This window comes from Eufriesea mexicana, unplaced genomic scaffold (assembly GCF_001483705.2).
Source record: "Eufriesea mexicana isolate 0111107269 unplaced genomic scaffold, ASM148370v2 scaffold4744748180, whole genome shotgun sequence".
NCBI classification, from domain to species: domain Eukaryota; kingdom Metazoa; phylum Arthropoda; class Insecta; order Hymenoptera; family Apidae; genus Eufriesea; species Eufriesea mexicana.
Genome location: NW_016907968.1, coordinates 259,248 through 279,335, shown reverse-complemented (window position 1 = coordinate 279,335; position 20,088 = coordinate 259,248). Strand labels below are relative to the sequence as shown.

At 37.1% G+C, this 20,088-nt stretch overlaps 2 protein-coding genes across 2 annotated transcripts in view; one reads left to right on the top strand and one right to left on the bottom strand.

Annotated features, from left to right (window-relative positions):
- The window catches only part of sns (sticks and stones), a 24,048-nt gene extending 17,358 nt beyond the window's left edge, over positions 1 to 6,690 (top strand). Inside the window, exons 8-17 of the mRNA XM_017903193.1 lie at positions 70 to 372; positions 731 to 1,006; positions 1,218 to 1,508; positions 1,598 to 1,776; positions 2,396 to 2,816; positions 4,147 to 4,299; positions 4,353 to 4,511; positions 4,902 to 5,029; positions 5,770 to 5,956; positions 6,175 to 6,690. Coding sequence (XP_017758682.1) covers positions 70 to 372; positions 731 to 1,006; positions 1,218 to 1,508; positions 1,598 to 1,776; positions 2,396 to 2,816; positions 4,147 to 4,299; positions 4,353 to 4,511; positions 4,902 to 5,029; positions 5,770 to 5,956; positions 6,175 to 6,602 — 2,525 coding nt within the window. The 3' untranslated portion in view covers positions 6,603 to 6,690. The remainder of the gene's footprint in view (positions 1 to 69; positions 373 to 730; positions 1,007 to 1,217; positions 1,509 to 1,597; positions 1,777 to 2,395; positions 2,817 to 4,146; positions 4,300 to 4,352; positions 4,512 to 4,901; positions 5,030 to 5,769; positions 5,957 to 6,174) is intronic.
- Positions 6,691 to 14,801: 8,111 nt separating this feature from the next.
- LOC108549887 (cytochrome P450 4C1) lies at positions 14,802 to 19,714 on the bottom strand. The gene is made up of 13 exons (XM_017903459.1): positions 19,622 to 19,714; positions 18,422 to 18,648; positions 18,175 to 18,284; positions 17,845 to 17,935; positions 17,398 to 17,583; positions 16,902 to 16,995; positions 16,727 to 16,829; positions 16,399 to 16,500; positions 16,247 to 16,360; positions 16,090 to 16,158; positions 15,782 to 15,950; positions 15,453 to 15,632; positions 14,802 to 15,121 (listed from the first exon to the last, which is right to left on the bottom strand). The coding sequence occupies exons 2-13, from the start codon at positions 18,573 to 18,575 to the stop codon at positions 14,955 to 14,957; spliced, it is 1,539 nt and encodes a 512-aa protein (XP_017758948.1). The 5' UTR covers positions 18,576 to 18,648; positions 19,622 to 19,714; the 3' UTR covers positions 14,802 to 14,954.
- Positions 19,715 to 20,088: the final 374 nt, after the last annotated feature.

The window sequence follows — 20,088 nt, the reverse complement described above, 5'->3', positions numbered from 1 at the left end:
GAATGCCGAAAAGCAAGCAATTCCTTCCGCGCAATTGAGCCGAAATCACCGGTTGTTTTTGCCTGGCAGTTCCGCCTGAGAAAGTCAAGATCACCCGCGAGCCGCAGAATCTGCACGCGGGCCAGGAGGGTCGTATCATTTGCGAATCGAGCAGCAGTAATCCAGCAGCGGAGATGTCGTGGTGGAAGGGTGGTATCCCGGTGCAGGGTACCAAAAATGGCACTAAGCCCGGCTTACACGGCGGATTTCTGTCGTTCGTGGAGCTCACGTTGGACGTGACGGAAGAAATGAACGGGGAGCTGTACACGTGTCAGGCGAGAAACAATCAAATGGACAGGTCTATTCACGACGCCACCACCCTCGACGTATTGTGTGAGTATTATACACGCGAGTGTATCAGAGACGAAAATCAACGAGACATCGGCACGGGTACCACACCGTGTGCAAATGAATATTTCATATTTCATGCTACGTGCGCGCATCGCGAAGCGTACGCGGTTTATGACACCCATGGAAAGAAAGTTGGAAATATTTCATAAAGTACCGTTACGGAATGCTTTACCGAGAAAGTTCAGATGAAAATGTCTAGGAATGACAATGGTAGAATTTTTGGGACGCGTCGATGGGTTCGTTGAGGAAACAGGGGAATGCGAACTCCTGGTATTATTAAAATCCCATTGTCACGAAGTTCGATGAGCGGAGAATTTGAAAATTTCTCTTTTCCTCGCAGACAAACCGATATTCTCCTCGATCGAGCCTTACGAATTAATCGGAATGGAGGGCGAGCCTTTCGTGATTTCCGTCTCAGCTATGGGAAACCCTAACGAGATAAGGTACACGTGGACAAGGGATGGTTTGCCCTTGGTGAGTAATAACAGGAGAATATCTGTCCGTGCTGCGACATTGAATATTACCAAGCTGGATCGTCACGATGCTGGAACTTATATCTGTGAGGCGACTAACGACGAAGGAACCACGTTCTACCAATTGAACTTGACCGTCCAGTGTAAGTACCCCTAATTAGAATCGTTGGTTCAAGGATTAGACTTTTGAGAACTTCCATGGAATCTGAATCTTAATCCTATGTGCTAAAATTTTCTGATTTCGCCAACCTAGAATTATGAAACTTCTTCATACTTCTAGAAGATGGTGAAGCTAAGATGTTCCTTAACGTTGAAATCATCATTATTTTTGCATGTGCTTTGTACGTGTTCCAGACTCGGCAAAGATTAAACGCACCTCGGCGTCCGGAATAGTGTATCCACCAAGAATCGAAGCAAAATTGTTCTGCGAGGTGGATGGTAGCCCCATAGGAGACGAGTACGTCACGTGGCAGAAAGTTGGCTCGAACTCGGAGCTCTCTGGCAGATATTCCACCTCTTTCATCAACAAAACCTCTTATCTGCACATCGAAAGCCCTGATCAGGAAGATGTCGGAGAATATCAGTGCAAAGTTAACAATGGAATCGGCAACGTTACCTCCGAACCCATCCTTTTCGTTACGAACTGTACGTACAACCTGTTCATCGATGTGACTATTTTTACCAGCGTATTCTTAACTAGTTGTCCTTCAAAACGAAATTATACGTTGTTACAGTCAAACCGCAAATGCTGAACACTCCATTGACGAGAAAGGCAGCAGCGAACAAGGGAATAAACGTGCAATTGTTCTGTAAAGCCAGAGGCTCGCCCCTGCCACGGTTTAGCTGGACATTCAATGGGAAAACCCTGTTGCCAAATGTTACTGAGCACAAATATAACATTTTGCACACTGACGTGAGTTTACAGTTAAACGTTTTATTCTATTCGTCATTGTTACATAGCTGAATGTCATATGTATAATTTGAAAGGTGAAGAAAAAGAACAAGAAATGTCCACTTAATGATTTTGGTAATAAGAGTTAGTACTACAACAGTTAAGACTACACATTTCCTTGTCTTATCTGCTAAATAAGAATCGAATCTTCAGGGTATAAATTGTACAGACAAATTCGTCGAATCTTCTTTCTTTACCGATGATCTCTGAAGTATGAGAAATTAATTTTGTCTAGAAAGCTTGTGACATTCCTTTTCATTTTTTCCCCTAAACCTTCATGTATAGTATCTTACAAGATAAATCAGTAGACTTATTTAAATTCTAATTAGCAATTAAGAGTGTCCAATACCTAGCCGCTAATCGAAATAAGGAGTAGAAAAATATGTAGAAGCGGATAATTCCAAAATTTCGAGCTTCCTCAAATTCCACGGAACCAAGTGTCCTTCCCTTTTGTCCAGTTTCCAAGCGTTTCGCACTGGAAACCACGAGGAAGCACGGAACGTTATTTACCCCGGCGAAAATTGATCGTTCCACCGTGTAATCTCGCCAAACGAACATGCCTGTGTTGGTCTTTTTGCAGCTAAGCGAATTAATTTCCGAGTCGACGCTGACCATTTTCCTCGTGACGTCGCACGATTACGGGAAATACGAGTGCCGAGCGATGAACAAAATGGGACAGTCGTCGGATATCATACACCTGGACGTGACGTCGCCGCCAGACAAGCCGAGCGACCTCGAGGTCTACAATGTCACCCACGACTCCGTCACCCTGATGTGGAAAAGAGGATTCGACGGTGGCTTGCCGACCTCCTATCAGATTCGTTGGCGAGAGGCTCTCGACTACGAGGATCGATATCACTATCTGGATGTATCGCCGGGAGAATATAAAACCACGATAACGGGACTGTCCCTCGGGACTTACTATGTGTTCAGCGTGAAAGCCATTAACGAGAAGGGGGACAGTGGCTTTCTCCCGGACCTGGTTAAAGTTCAGACGCTACGTAAGTATTTCCTCCTTCGATTCTTTCGAAGAAAGACCATTATAACGCTGTGTGCCGTAGTAGTTGCTTCTTTAGGGCAAACAAATTGCCATTTTAGATTTGAGACATTCTAACCCATGAGATCAGCTGAACCATGAACAGCTGAAACGATGGTTTCTGTTCACTAACAGTATTTAGATTTACATACCGTAGTATGATATGGTAGCTATGATTATTAGAAACGCGTTTCGTTGTCATAAGCAAGCTTCACCGGTCTACTTTTATTTGGTAAAATAAGAGTCGGTGAAGCTCGATGAGAAGCGAATTGTCTTTTCGAAGATATAACTTGGTTGAAGGGATCAGTAAGAATGTTGATGGGGCGCAGCTAATCTAATTTTAATACGAGTAGTCGGCTTAAGTAATAAATTAAGTATCGTTTCACTCGTGGAAATAATTGTGCGTTGCATCTAGCTCGACGTGCAGTTATTTACCATTTGACGTTGAAGATGCAGAACAAGTATTTGACATGGTGGAGGAAATATAATGTTGGTCCTTGCTTGCTTTATTAGTACCAGAACTACCGACCTGTAACATGTACTTAAATGTAGTACACACGAGTAATATTAATTAACGTGGTATGACGAAGATGGATAGGTATACACACGTTACCACCGAGATACTTTGTATGTCAGTAAAAGTCAACTTTGTCAACTGCACGCTTTCAACTGGAAGAACAAAAAGTCTGAGACCAGTGACAGCGACCTGTTTGGTGGTTCTAGTGCTAATCACCTTTCATTGTTTCATTATACCAATTATACTTCCTCTTCCAAATCAAATTCTCACTCCATCAAAAACGATTGCGCTTGTACGTTGAAACAAACCCAAGAAAGTCGAAACGCGATTCGTGGCTTGTATAACAAAAGACATCCGCATATCTCATTAAACTTCAATCATCGCATCCTGAATCTCTTTCTGCTGAAATGAAAAATCGGTGCCGCTTAACGAATCAACTTAACGACATCGGACGCGAGTCGTTGATTAACAGTATGACGTTGGAGTAGCGTTTATTCGCTTGTAGCTAAACGAGAAATATCGATTACCATAATTTGCAGTGTTTAACCGGCCAGCATCGTGTGACGTGAACTGATTAATAGCCGTGTATCTGTAGCGATGAAGTCTCGCATCGAAGAATTACCATTGCTGATGGACTTAGGCGTGCTAATTAAACGTCGCGGGCGCGCAGCAATCGTTTAATAATCGATCGATCGATGCTAAAATTGTAACTAACCATTGTGGACTGTGTCGTTGCATGAATAACAATTCGGTGATGGGGCGTTGGCTTGGCTTACAGGGGAGGCACCACCTACCGACGTGACATCCAGCGAGATTAATTCTTCCTACATCATCGTCATTATCATCACTGTTTCCGCCTCTGTTTGCCTACTCATTGCTGCGCCCATAGTCTTTGCTACATTAAAATCGAAAAAGAAGGCCCATCGTTCCGGTAAATATAATCACTCAGTCCTATATGCTCGTTTTTCTTCTTTTATCCTGCAGGACCGAATAACGCTGAGAACCTGCCGGACGTTCTCTTGGAAAAGGGGGATTTTACAATGAATTATATCTATACGTTTGCAGCAACCTCCCTCATCTTTTTTATCATTAATATCTCCATCATCGTGTTGTGGTACATTATGAGAAAGCGAAATAAATCTCGTAAGTTAATTTACGTACAGTGAATAATGATCCAGTTTTCTTTCTTCGTCTGAAAAACAGAAAGAAAAATATGTATATATTATTATCAATAAAAATATATAATATAAATATATCAAATAGCATTGTACAATACGATATATAATTTATACGTCATAAGATGTATAAATTTCTAAGATATTAATACATCGACGACCAAATACCCTCGAGAGTATACGTCTCGGGTACCTTTTGATTTTCAATCCGTTGCAGAAATGAAAGACGACTTTTCGCTTCGTTTCCAGTCGTCGATGTGTTATGATATTTGTATACAAATTAACGTAACGATATCTTAAACAGGCAAGTACATGGGAGTCTCGTATATTTCACAATACGTGTTTCTTCTTTGCGCAGGAATAAACAAATCGCAAACGGCGGATATGTACGCGCCATCAACCGTGAATGGAGACACCATGACCGGCGAATTAAGTTCGGTTTCGGACGAGAAGAGCGACGTTAACTTCGACACTAACGATTACGTGGTCAGTGCGATCAGTCAGTATGTTCTTAGTAACAAGTAATGCCGGAGGGTAGGTTTGAGTTCTATTAACACATTTCTGTTCCGTTTTGCTTCCGTTTGGACCCCCTTCGCTTCTGTTATTTCGTTTTGGTTTCTTCTCACGACGGACATCGTGCTTCGAATTTTCCAAATCTCTCCTCTCCCTCGGTACTTATATCGTTATTCCTATATCGCTGCTCCTATATTGCTAGTCCTATTTTTTTTTATTTTTTTTTCTTCCTTTTTTTTTGTTGGTATCTCACTTGACTTTGTTTCGCCATAAGAGAATCTCTCTTCGAAGCTTCACCAAGTAGCACACGCTCTTCTGACTGCAAGGTCTACCAATGATCGATTTTTAAGAGAATCTTACTTCGTTTCTTGCAGTTCCCCTATAATATAGGCAGGTTTCGGGGTGGATGTTTAGAGGTAGTTTCCGTGCACGTAAATACACCGAGAATTCTCGTAATGTATCAGAATGATAAAACGAATGTCAATACAGCGACGCAAAGTATCGCTTTAATGCATGCAAATCTGGTAACGTACTTACTCTTTCATGCTGATACGCTACGAACAGTGGGAACACGAAGTACCACGGAATTATTCAGTCGATGATTCATTTTGTTGTGTTTACTCATTGATAAATTCATAGACAAGTTGCAGGTTTTCCTCCAGTCTTAGGTACGTTAATTTAACGCCACGATTTCTCCCTATGTAATGCAACAGGACGAGGGACGAAAGACAGCAGCTAGCACGTATTTGATAGATCAAACTATGCAAGATTTTGGGAAAGGGAACATGGAAATGCAGGTACATCATCAAGGAACCCTTGGTCGTCGTGGCAACCACATTCAACCACCGATGAGCATGGATTCACCGCCACAGCGAACAACAGCCAGTGGGACACTTTCTGGTACATCCCTGAAACATCCACTAATAAGTCTCAGCCTGTTTTTCAAAGCTACAATTTTTTTTACATTAATGATAACAATTTCTAAGCCCACATATTCGTACAGCTCCTCAATCCCTCCTAATTACCCGAATAAACCAGCCTTGACTATTTACCTGAGCACTGATCCTTCAAATATTTCCACCGAAGGTACAAATTAACGCGGTTGCTCTTCATTGTAGTTTCGAAATCGAGTTACATCGGAAACCCCAGCCCAGCGCCGCCAAACGACGTGAATTTCTACAGCGTGGAGATCGACAATGGTCGTTATTTGGGATACGAGACGAATCACAGTCCAATTCCGGTGGTAGGTGATCCAGGTTCTGGCAGCTATTATCCATCCATGAGTCCAACCGGACATATGATGTCGAGTCACGTGAGCAGCGGGACAGGCACGCTAACACGCAGCAGAACCCTACCACGTCCGGTCCCGCCACCGGATGTAACCGTAATGACCGCAGGCTCAAAGTCACCGATACCACCGTCGGTACCACCACCACCTACTACATTTGCTCGGTCGGTATCTAGCAACGCGCACACCCACGGTCACCCGTTGTCGACCTTCACTCCCACGCCAGCCTATTCCGACATTGATGGCCATCTTGTCTGAGGATCGCCGATTTTCGGCCCCAGTTCGGTGCGTGGCAAGTATCGTGCCGTTCCGAGGGACGAGACTATCGTCGTAACAGAAAGAACCACCCGGCTCTAATGTACATCTCGATCTGTGGCTGTTGGCCTTGGAATTCCTTTGTGGATCTTTGGCCTTCATTCATCGTTTCCAGCGTAACACTGAGCTACATATATCGTTATATCGGTTTGATAATGAGGACGTGAATCGCAGGATTTTTGACGACGTTGTGCGATCATAATGAGTTTCGTGTGGGTGCACCGACGACCTTCTATACGTACTATCCTCCTTGAACACGAAAGAAAGTAACAGAAGTATGTAAATAGAGAGAAAGAGAGAGAGAGAGAGAAAGAAAGAGAGAAAGTGAGAGAGAAAAAGGAACCGATGTTGCGGTTTCTATACGTAATTTTTAAGAAGCACGCGGTAACGTCGTTGCAAATAGCAGTATGCATTCCTTACGCGCTGGTTTCGTTGGTTTTTCGCGGACATGATTATCAGTATGCATCTCGACTTGAATCGTATATGGATCGTATATGGATCGTATATGAATCGTATATGAATCGTATATTGATCGTACAATTACGTTTTTCGCATATCACGTGTTAAGAAGAACGATCGACGCCCGGTAAACAGCCCGCTGGAATCGACTCGGAAGATATCTTTGTGACGCCACAGTTACTATGCTATCAGTGGTTTCGTCGTTTAATTTTTCTTCATTTTTACTTTTTTTTTTTTTGGATGAGCTTTATTTGCGCTTATTCGTGCAGTTTTACTTGTTTGTGACGACTTCATAGTGGTACGAGGAAACATTTGTGGATCACATAATCCACCATGTGAACTAAATGGCAAACAACAAATTCGTGGACGGAAGAAACTCATCTGAAGATGCTCGTTGGACACACAGAGGTATTCTACGGACTATATTATCACGTTAAGTTACGTTTTAGTTGGTTCATACCATCAACTGATAAACTCATGCGATCCAATGGTAAATTAGATTACGTAAAATTAGGAGAAAGAGATATAATAATGAAACGAAATATCAGGGAAATTCGCGAACCATAACAATATATAATGTTTTTTAGATTCTTCTTTGAAGAATATGTTATATTTACAATATACTAATCAGTTTTGTTTTTATACTTTTTTAAAAAATTCGAAGGATAATAAGTGCCAGTTCTTTGTCTGTAAGATATCTTTCGATGGCGCTTTTGAAAGTAATCTCAATTTCAATCGATAATGTTATCGATGCCCTAACAGATGTCGCATTAGTCGCAACAATAAGAAATAGCAGTGCTACTCTCAGTATCATCGTGTAGCGACGTAATTCGTGTGATCTATTTATTTTCTTTTCATTTGCATTTATGAATACGTACGACCGTCCATGATTTCGTTTTGAAGTTAGTTCACAAAATATTGGTGCATTGGCGGACACATTCTTGTTTGAAATTCTGAAGAGGAAGCGAGACAATCGTTTTACACAAGGAAACAGTTGACAACGTTTATAATCAGTATGTAGTATCCAACTGATTTCCTTCTTCCCTTCCCCTCTTGCTCATCACAAGACGCGTTCTCTGTATCAGATTGAACGGTTCTTATTTGAAAAGAAAGGTAATACGTGCGATAAGCAGACAGCTACTTGTTACGAGAAGTGATCTATTATTGACAGTCGATGGGTCGAATGACGTACGAAGAACGAGAACTCAGAGAGTTCAGTAGGTACTAAAGTAGTAAGAGACGTTTAAATAAGAGAATTCTAATACAGCGCACGAGATGTAAAAGTGATTTCGCTTTGGCCTTCTCGAGCTTACTATACTTTGGCAGATCGATATGTTCGATACATTAGAGACGCGATTCTCACGTTTTTTTAAACCTCTTTTTTGGTTAAGAGGGTGGTATAAACGTGCTTTCTATGAAACTCAATTTCACAAAGATAGACTCGACTCGAAATTCATGAGAACTGTTTCTTTCTCTTCACGAGCATTGCTTTTTGTATATTATACATAAATGTATACATACGTAGATGCGAACGTGTTTGCATTTGCACGTCGTAAATTTTTCGAACGTCTATCCTTTTCTCCCTTTGATTTATGATATATAATTATTCCCTTTTTACGACAGTTATCAATTTTTTTACTTTTTTTTAAACGGTGAATTTGAACATCCGTAAAAGTTATAATTTTTCACTGCCAAATCTTAAAGTCAATACTAATACGAATAGTTTAATTGATTGCATTGTGTCGTGAAACGCATTTATATGGACGCTAGGTTATACGCCATTAATGTTACGTGAATTGACGCAAAGCAAAATGGCGAATACAATGAAACATTTAACGTGTTAATTATATTTCATGCATTCGGTGAAAAAGTTTCCCGTTCATTACTGAAATAATTGATATTTCGTTCAAAGAGATTTGGTTATCAAGCTCGATACGTTATAATTATGCTGCATAAATACGAACGAATAACAAGAATATCTATAGGGTAAACAGTTTTCACGTGATACCGGATGAGTGCTGATTTTGTTTTCTACCTTTTGTGTACAGTTTTATTGCTTTGGTTAACAAAATCGGCACGCTTGTAGCAAATATATGATTGTTAACGATTTATTATTACGCGGTACAGTCAGTGGTATTTGTGACTGAATTTACAAAAAATATGCCAAATATTTACAAATATTGTCAATTGCCGATTAACGATGATATTTGTAAAAATAGTTAGTAAGTAACATTTTTTTAACTACGATATGGCAATATGACTTCACTGCCTAATTTTTATTTCTGTACCGCGAATACGAAACTTTTTCATACTTAATTAATATAGGAGTTATCATCACGTGAGAACGGTTAACTTGTTAATTAACAAAAGGAAAGAAAGACAGTCGCTATACAGATTTTCTCAAGACGGCAATAGCTTCAAGCCACCTACGTGTATATTCTACCCAAGTAAAGAAATATAATATCGCAACGAAATAATACGATATTAATAAAAGAATCACAGCAAAATGCAAAAAAATGTAATCAACATAATCAGTGAAATCTATATACAACAGAAATTAAAAAGAAAAAAAAAGTAGGAAGGAGAGACAGACAGATAGAAAAGAAAAGAAGTAAAAGTGAGTGTCTTGGAGTAGTGATATCTTCAAAAAAGACAATAGTACATAAGTTTAATTATACGAGTATGAGTTTAGTTAAGAGTAAACTATTTCTCTGGCACAGCCAAGTTAGAAGTTGCATTTTTGCATAAAAGGGGTCTTTATGCAAAACGATAAGACAGAAAACGTAGTTCAACTAAATGTTTATACATATATATTTTTGCATTTATTTCCATTAAAAATTGATTATCCTTGTAAATAGTGCGATATGTCTCAGCGTTTCACACACTCCAGAAAAAACAAGTAATTAAAGAAAATGGATCATATGAGGGTCTCACTTTACCTAAGCTATAATGAAATATTGTATAGAGTTATTACGCGCTAGGCCACGTATTATATCTGAGAGAAAAGAAGAAAAGAAAAAAAAAGAATTATTCCAGTTATCGGACGAGACAACGTCTTTCCGTTTATCGAAAGCCTAAGTAGTCGACATATATTTTTGAAAAGAAAGAAAAAAAAGAGATACAAAAAGACACCGCATATGTTTGGCCTATTGTAAGGGAGAGTCTCGCGAACACACGATGACGCATAGAGCGCTACGAGCGACGAAAGCTTGTACTAAGAATCGATCGATAAGGTGTAAGTTTCGTTCAATTCTCATCAAGGATCGTTACGATCGATACGCGCCCAATCGGAATTTCTTCCAATGAATTCGACACCGAGACAACAAGAACAGGAAAAGAAATAAAAAGAACAAGTCGATGTTCGCTGTTATATATGATCATCGAGACATTACGTTGAGAAATCTACGCACGTCCCCGGTAACTGTCATTCCGCTTCTAATTTGGCTCGCGTATCGTATGGATGTAAGTTAAGGAATACGTAATAAGTAAGATTGCTCCAAAGGTACAGAAAAATGCAGTATCACTCGCATATCTACAAACAGATGCATACAGAAATACGCGTAAAAATAAAATTCGCGTTGAATGTTAAACGATTCGCAAGTGATACGAGAATCGCTGCGTAAACATGTATGTTCCGAGCAATCGTACTTATCATCGAAGCTCGAAAGAGTCGAGCGTGAACGATAGTATCGATGATCGATTCAATCCTACGCTATTTTCACTTTCCATTCTGTCACGATGATCAGTCGAGCTACCGATTCGCGCGAGACTCGTTCGAGTCTTCTCTGTCTCTGTAGGGTATCCTGGAATACACGCGTAACAGAGGGGAAAACGAAAGAATGAACTTGCACAGGCGGTAAAAGGAAAGAGAAAGGAACCGGAAGGGTGTCGTTCACAGAATCGATATTGTATACTTTTCCGCGCCGTTGTCATGTGTGTTTTATGCTTGAGAACTGTTTGAAAGTTTTACGAATATAACGTTTTCGTAGCATGCGCTATTGTTATTTCATTAATCGAGGAGGACACTGATTTGTTACGGTAGATTCTACAAAGCTTAAAAAGAAACGTGTATTGTTAACCGCTGCTGTTGTGTATGGAGCCGCACCGTTCGGCTTAGACTGATGATAAAATTCACGTATGCTCAATTAGAGATCATGTTTGCGCATAATTAAGAATTCTATTTACATATACATGTTTTATATTTGTAATTAACGAAAATCATCTATACTTAATATTACCTGATATTATTAGATTATGTAATCTCCAAAGTATTTGCTCATCAAAGTGCTAGGCATGTTAGACGGACCGATATTCGTCCAAAATGGTACCTTGGAGATGGACATACCATCTAACAGTACGATATTTGATATTTTACACAATAATTAATAATTCCGTTGATTATTCTAAGACATAGTCAATCCTAATTATACAATCATTAAGATACGAGGATATATATAAATTAACCGTTTTACGTGTATATAATGTACATATACGAAACTTAGATAGACAAGAAGAAAAAAAAAAAACAAAAAAGAAATGAAATGCATAACGAATTAATATCAAATTTAAGGAAACGATCGAGAGCTTTCGTAACTAGGTAAATGTTCGTATCAACTTTTGATGTTTTTTCTTCGTATTCGTTTTTTCTATTCTTTCCTCTTTTAAAAAAACGACAGAAAAAAACGAATATAAAAGAAAGAAAAATGATTCTCTCGCCGACGATACTACTGCGATTATGCATGTCGTTCCATTTTGTATGAGGGCGCTGCGCAACAACGACACGAAGTTGCGACGAAACTTGCGAGTTTACAATAAATCGCCGAAAGTGACGTAACGAATTTTACCGTAACGAACTTATCCGTTCCAAATTTCCACACAAGAGGCGAAGACTGGTTATAAATACACGAGCCATTTTGTCATTTTTTAATGCTGTTCGAACGACTCGATTTTATATTCGATTTCGATTTCGATTTCGCGTTCGATTTCGATTTCTTATTCGTTAAAACGAAACACGGAAACCTTCACTTATGATAGTCTTGAATCTCGATAAACGAATATTGCGTTTCATTATAAACCGAGACAGGCGAGAAATCTCGCTCTCTGAAATAGAAAAACGAGCGATCGCTTTGAGAACCTTCGGAAAGTAATCGATTTTTAAACGAGTAATTACAGTATTCGATAGCTGTCAAATGACTAGTAAAATTAGCGGTTAAATTTTTTCAATATTCGATCGAAATTTCTTTAAAATTTTACTTCGTTGCAATGGGAAGATCGATGCAAAATTTCTTTGAAACACATAATCGATAAAAACGATGAAATAATTGATAAAATTTGAGAATCTCAAAGCAGATTTCTTGCACGTCGAATAAAGAGAAATGACAATTTATCGCGTATATCGAGCGATACTGATAAACGATATATCGTAAATCGTTAAGCGTATCATCAGATATATGTTGCTTCCGTTTGTGTGCCAATAAAGAAAAATTGACATTCTTGATGTATAAATATATGAAACTTAATGAGAACGATATTATTGTTACGCGGGCCGCCGTTACGGCTAATTTTTTCTGATCAGAATTTACAATGCAATGTAATTCTTTGGAGCAATCATCGCTGTTCATAAGTACAACCGACAAAAATTACCGAAAAGAGAGAAAGGAACTCTCCGATGCATGAAAAAGCAAAAAAAGAATAAGGAAGAAACAAACGAGGAGAAAAAAAAAACCGTGTAATATAAACTAAGCTACCGAGCAACTGGTATGCATTAATTACTTGTATATATACATAGTATTTTTACATTCTAATTCTAAATTACATTTCCAATTCTAAATGGTATAACATTACTCTGTGAGCTTCGCTTGTCGTCTGTGTAAACCGTCGGTAACGTTTCTGACGTTCGTTCGCCTTAAAGAAAAGTGGAAAAGTGGAAAAGTGTTTCTATCGGAAACAGCGAACGCGGCGATGCTCGGCAAATATTGTCCTTTTTCTTGTGCTTGTTTCATTGCACTCTCTGCACAAGATTCAATAACACACGCCTCGTGCCTTCATCGCACTTAAATTAACTAGAATGTGTAAGGTTATGGTCGTGCGTGTAGTGTTCTAAACGTGACTATTCGCGGCAAATATCGTTCGTTATCTCGTGGCAGACTTTTGAAACGCATTCTGCGATTCTATCGTGATCGCATTATCTTGTACAGAGCACGTCTGTGTGTAACATTGAACGATCACGCTGTAAAGTGACATTTCGTTTAACGTAAAGTGTTTGAGGTTATCTACGTTGCGCGCCCTCGCGAATATTTTCGTGCCAGTGCATCTCACGTGACCATAAACCAGTTAGGATGACAAGGAGAATACTTCATTGTGTACGTGTACGTCGTGTTACGATGTATTCGACGTTTATACGCGTAATTTAACTTCTACTTAAACTATGCTCATGGCAGATGTGATCGTATCTCCCCGAATATAATGTCACGACGTATAAAAGTGAAGAGAACAACGCTCACGAATGTATTCGATAATATTCGCGTGCATCTTTAGTCGTTAACGTAACACGATGACATCGCCCCGTATGGCTTAACGTTGTTGAGTTTTTGTTTCTATGAAAAGGAACTTCGCCAGAACTCGTCGTATCGAATCATTTTTGCTGTTCGTTTTTACACATAGAGACAGAGCGAAGCTCAACATACTAGTCCTTACTTTAAAACCAAAGTAAAGAGAAAACAACATTGTGTAGCTTTTAAGAATCTCCATTACGTATTCACACCTGTGTGTCTATACAGAAGACATAATTATAATTAAATAATTCAATCATCGTAAATTAGGTAAATGACTAACCGATAAGCGAATAGATAAAGAAGAAAATACAATGGATAAGCCACTCGTTAAGTGTACCGTTTTATTTTAATTCATTTTTTACTACACGATTAACATTTTATCTAGCAACTTTCGTCGGCTAGGAATGTAAATTCTGTATCTGTACATTGTTTTCCTATTTCAACTATTAAAAGTGATCGTCAACTTAAATATTGTGTCGTTTTTCTTTATTACATTGCAAACATCCATATCCACTTTGCTAATCATATCCCATTGTATATTTGCGTCACTCTGGCTTACCTCTTTCGCTACTGTGGACACCTAAAGGCGCTTAGAAATCTTGCGCTTGTGACATTGTGGGCGCTTAAAGACGCTCAAAGATTCTTTTCGCTGTTAAATTGTAAGTATGAACAGTAATAATTTAATGGAGAATACAAAGAAATAAATAACGTTGTTTTAATGTAGTGGAATATAGTGTTTCGATTATTATTCGAATATACAATAATTTCGCAGAAATGCACATCTAAGGAAAAATTTCTCAATGTACATCGCAAATGAATTCCTACCATATAGCATGGCTGGTGCGTTTTAAAGTCTACAGGAATCAAAGGGTTAAAAGATACTGGATAGATTGTATATAAAAAATCAACATAACATCACATTTTGTTTTAACTACTCATTACGAAATGACAATTCACATTCTAAAACTTATTCTAGAATATAACTACATACTTAAATAGGTACAACGATTAAGTAAATGTAAAAGAATTTGCAATTCTTTGAAAAATCAACATAATTCGAAAAGTTCCTTCTACCAATGGTAATTTTTCTGATTTTGAAGCTATAGCTAGAAATATATTCGATCTGTACGTAGAATTGTTTCAAGAAATGACATGCCATTGCAAAACATTCTTATTCTAATTACGTGAAACTTGTTTGCAATACAACTCGAACAATGCTGTCATAATTACTGTCGTTAGTAATGCTGAATTTACTGTTAACAAGATCAACGTAGATGGAACATCAACACGCGACGATAGGTACGAATTTCGTTCGAAGAGCGTATGTTGGTCTCAATACGATATCCGAATTCATCGAGACATCCTTAAGATAATCTACTGGTTCAAGGGAGAAATTATGTAAAAGAAGAGCTAACGTTGTTTTCAATTCCAACATGGCGAATCGTTGTCCTACGAATTAAAAATTAATTACTCAATCTGAGCTAATTATCAAACCTTGATATATTAATATTAAGTATTCAATTTAAAATCGAAGATGTCTAAAATTTGGTCTTTTTTTTAATTATTAATTCTCAATTATATATTAAATTTAAAAAAAAATTAATAATAAAGATAGACAATTGCCTGCAGGAATTTTTATAATTTTTATATAACAGAAACTTTTATCATTTTTTTATAAAACTTTTATGAATCTTTTGTAAATTCGTAAGAAATACTGGAGATTAAGATGTAAGATATAATGGAAAATCGCGTTTTAAATACTCAAACTTGAAATTCTTACCAATGCAATTCCTTGGGCCGGCGCTGAAAGGTATATAAGCATAAGGATGTCGTCCCTGGGAATTTTCGGGTAAAAACCTGTCCGGATCAAAAACGTCTGGGTTCGTCCAGAACTGTGGATCTCTATGAGCGTCGATTATATGCACGTGGACTATAGTATTTGCAGGTACCACGTAATTACCTGAAAACCATTTTTACCACGCTAGCTTATGACTATTAAAAATAAATAAACAAATGAAAACTCTGACGTATAACTAAATAAAAATGATGCACATTTAATTATTCTTTAATTTCAACGATGTGTCAAGTCGAATGATGTTTATCGCTTACTTAATTTCACATCCGTTTCCGGTGCACGTGATATGGAAGGCACACTGGGATAAAGCCGAAGGGACTCCTTGATACATCTCTCGAGGTACGAAAGATTTTGAAGCGCAGATGTATTTAATTTCCCTTTATTTTCTTCCATCACAGCTTTTATCTCAACTCTCGCTCGATCCTGTAAAATAATCACTATATCAATAATAATAATAATAATAATGAGATAAAGCAGGCTCTGCTTAATTTAACGAAGTTTTCCCAATTTTATTTTATTTTCATAATCAGCGACAAGGTTGACACGAAGGATTAAAAGTCACCTGAATTTCCTTGTGTTCGGCAAGAAGCATTATAGTGAAGCAAATAGATACCGCCGTAGTGTCGTGCCCCTATTGGAAAAGAATTCCCGAATTTTATTACTTATCAAAGATCAACTGCATTCTTACGTAGGAATCAAGAATAACATTGATAACGAACCCTAAACACGAATGTGTCGACCTCTTCTCTAATGCCTTCATCGTCTATCTGATTATTTCGATGAGCTGCTATCAGCAGGTCGAGCATGGCGAGCCTTTTCTTACGAACTATGTACAAACAACAAACATTTTACGGGTTATCGTTCGATGAGTGTGTTTAAATATATTTTTTACGCCATCACTTGGAGCATAGTTAATACCAGATAAATATCGACCATTGGTCTGATCGTGATATTCTTTTCGCTCTTGGATAATCTTGAAGGTATCGTTATTATTATTATCATATAAATCAAATTACTCAGCGTTAAATTAAATCGAGCATGCAGACATAACATAGCGATAATTTTTTAAGACGGTGATAAGATAATTCCGCATGATATTGACATGACACTGATTTATTCCAGTCATTCATTAATCGATGAATTATTTGTAACGAAAATCTATAATATAATTGCAATGATGTTAGAAGTTACATATCTACCTTCCTACTGAATCCATGCAATATTTTAAGTAACTTAGACTGTCGCCATCCTTGAGGACAAAGATTAAAAATGAAATTATAGCAGAACCACGGTCTTACGAACCTATAGAAACCAATAGACTGATGTGTATTATATATAGTATAATGTAAAAGTCCTCGAACAAAAGTGATTTACCTGTATATAAAAATAGTTCCCATATCGTTCACGGCTTTGCGATACTTGTATTGAAAACTTCCCTTATCCTTCAGCGAAGTCCCCATTGCGGTTTCTACAAATGACCCAAAGATTGCCTTTCTTAATTTAACCCTCAATTACTGTCACGGAGTTTCACTAACTTTGCGTGATAAATTTTTCCTCGTAATTGGTATCTTTTCATTAATTCGTAGAAATTATATTTGTATCCATATAAAAACTAACGTGATATTAATTTTTTAAAATCAACTTGAAAATGTACTTAATATTCTTACGAATGTCTACAAAGCTAATGTCAATAATTAAGTATTAAAAATCCTTCGTTTAAAAACTCTTAAAAAGATTATTTAACCGTTTAATTTCCTTTAATATTTGTAATTATTATAACAATGTTTATGTTTATAATTATTTCGTACATTTATCGAAATGCATCGACATTATAATTCTATAAAGTATCATAACGTGTATCGCTGTTTACCGCATATCACGTTCAATGTGTGCTCGCTAATGAAAGGCAACAGATCTTTCACAACAGCTCCCTCTTCGCTCTTCAATTTTTCAATCAAGTGTTGCCCTTCCTCATTGAATATATCAACAAATTCTTGAAGCAAATTGAAATGGAAGGCAGGCGTCAATATCTTCCTCCGGGTGTGCCATTTGCGACCTTCAAATCGTGAAGTAATAATGGAACATTTTTCGTGACAATCTGTTCTTCTTCTCTTTTCTTGTTTCAAATCTCATTGATTGGTGCTCGCTTTGTCAACGACACGTTAACCTTCCTTCTGATTATAGTTATCTAACTGCATTATTTACGCTTGACATTTGAAACTCGGTAAACAAATGAAATGAATTGAACGCAATCCGAGAGGATTATTACACGAGAAATGATAAAAGGATATGAGAAATTAATAAAGGAAAGTAATACCTGAGCCAGTTAGAAGTCCAGTATTAAACCAAGGCTCCAGAATTGTATATATGTGACTCTTTTTAGTGAGTTTCGAATTTCCGAGAAGTGTCTAAACATCGTGAGAAAAGAAGAATAATTCTCAAGCATTAAAACGTGGCTTTCTTACTCGCAAGCTATCGAACAATTGATAGCTTCCCACATGTCTACTAGCATTATTAAAATTCACTTAAAGTTGCACAGCTTTTAGCATATTTTGCATAATTTTAATTATAATAGCAAAATAAAACGTGCATTTATTCAGATATTAGAGAAGATGTAGTCAAAGTTTACTATTCTCGGCAATTATACCTCAATATCATCCGGATGGCGAATATTAAGAAATGCAGTCGTAAAACTCCAAAGTCTATAAATGGGATAATACTGAGTGCCCATTTTCCGCATGAGCGTCCAAAGATCGCCTGTAATGGTGAAGATGATTGAAATATGTCATTGTTGGTCTATCATTTCATACATATTTATTACCGAAGTTAAATAAAATCGTTAAATGTTAAAAGATTAAAATGAATTTCAGGAAAGGCAAGCTTTTTCTTCTCACTTGATGAAATTTGGAAACTATGCATGTTCCCGATGATCGGTATTGCTTGAGGTCCTGGTATGCAATTTATTATCCTTCCGAATTTTCTATAATGCAGTATGAAGAAGTGTAGAATGGTCAGGACAAATGCGAAGAACAATATCGTGGTGATCATTTTCGTGGTACTTCGCCAAATCCTCGGTCAAATTTTGTACGATCTTTATACACTCTTCTTCTCGTGCTAATTGCTAACAAGTGATGTTCTATTTTAATCGTTCTTAGCCATTATTACTTATAAATTAAGTATAAATTTATAATATTATAAATTTACCTCTGTCCGGTAAATTTAAATACGATTTATGTTAAAAATATTATGGACTCATTCGTAAGATTATAAAGCAAGTTTAAATATAAATATCGCTGACTATGCGCGAAATTTAATTTAAAGAATATATAAGTGATATTTCAACGACCCATGTGACTATTAAAGCAAACAAAAATGCTTGATATGCAAAATAAAGATCAGGACAACGAAGTTCGTTAAGTTTTATTGCAATAATCGTTATAATTCATCTAGCTGAACTTCGTGAGTTCGTTTGTTTGGATTTAGTATATTACCATTTAATAAATCGATTTTCACACAATATTAAAACTAATACTATTTAAAGAATCGTTCAAAATCAAATATTTATCTTTGTCACCCTCTTGTATAATTTAAAATTATAATTGCCAGGAGATTCGCTATGCCTCTGGCTATTAACTGTACCTCCATACTGCTGTTTTTAAATAATTCATATCTTTGGGCCCAAAGAATAGATTGTTCTCCTTTTCTATCGTGTAATGTCTCAACTTCAGCCGCTAAGTGAAGCAAAAGTCAAAAAATTGATATAAATGAACTTACTACGCTTTTCTCATTTGTCAAATGCTAAATAATTAATATATCATTAGTATATCACCATAATCAATTCATAGAGATCCTAATTTTTCAAATAATACACCTTCTTACCCTAATACTTGAAGTATTATACTATAGTATTATTACTACTATTAATGCTTGAAGTTTTTATACTACTCAAATATTTGAGTAGTATAAAAATGGATAAAAAATATTTCAGAACGAATAATTATTAACAAAAGTTTGATACAACTCCATTTCTATTTAAACCTACACCGGAATCGATTTTTCTCAATGAATCGAGACCGCATTGATCAATCACTCACCCTTTCTCGCCGATAAGAACACGATAAAATCCCATTCAAATCCAGCACACTTGTAATTTTGCACGTAGCAAGTAAGGATTCAGACTACGAGAACCGCTCATCACCTACTGAAATGCAAATAAATGCTCGTGAAGATAATATGCATCCGTTCCCACTATGCTGCATCCAGCACAATACGCGATATTAAATTCACTGTGTGCCACTAATTTTTAATGAATTCAAATTTAGACCACGATATAAATTGAATATTATGCGTTAAAAGCAGATAAGAAAATATGCAAAATCACACAGAATGTTTACTTTAATGAAGATAATCACAGCCAAATTCACTACTGTATCTCTGGATTCTAGATTGCAACTAAATTGACCCTAATACACGTTGTTCGGTTCCCCTTCCTATTATATATTTGCATCCAAACGAAAGTGTTTTTGTGATTGCAAATAAAATTTTGTAAAATGAAATAGTA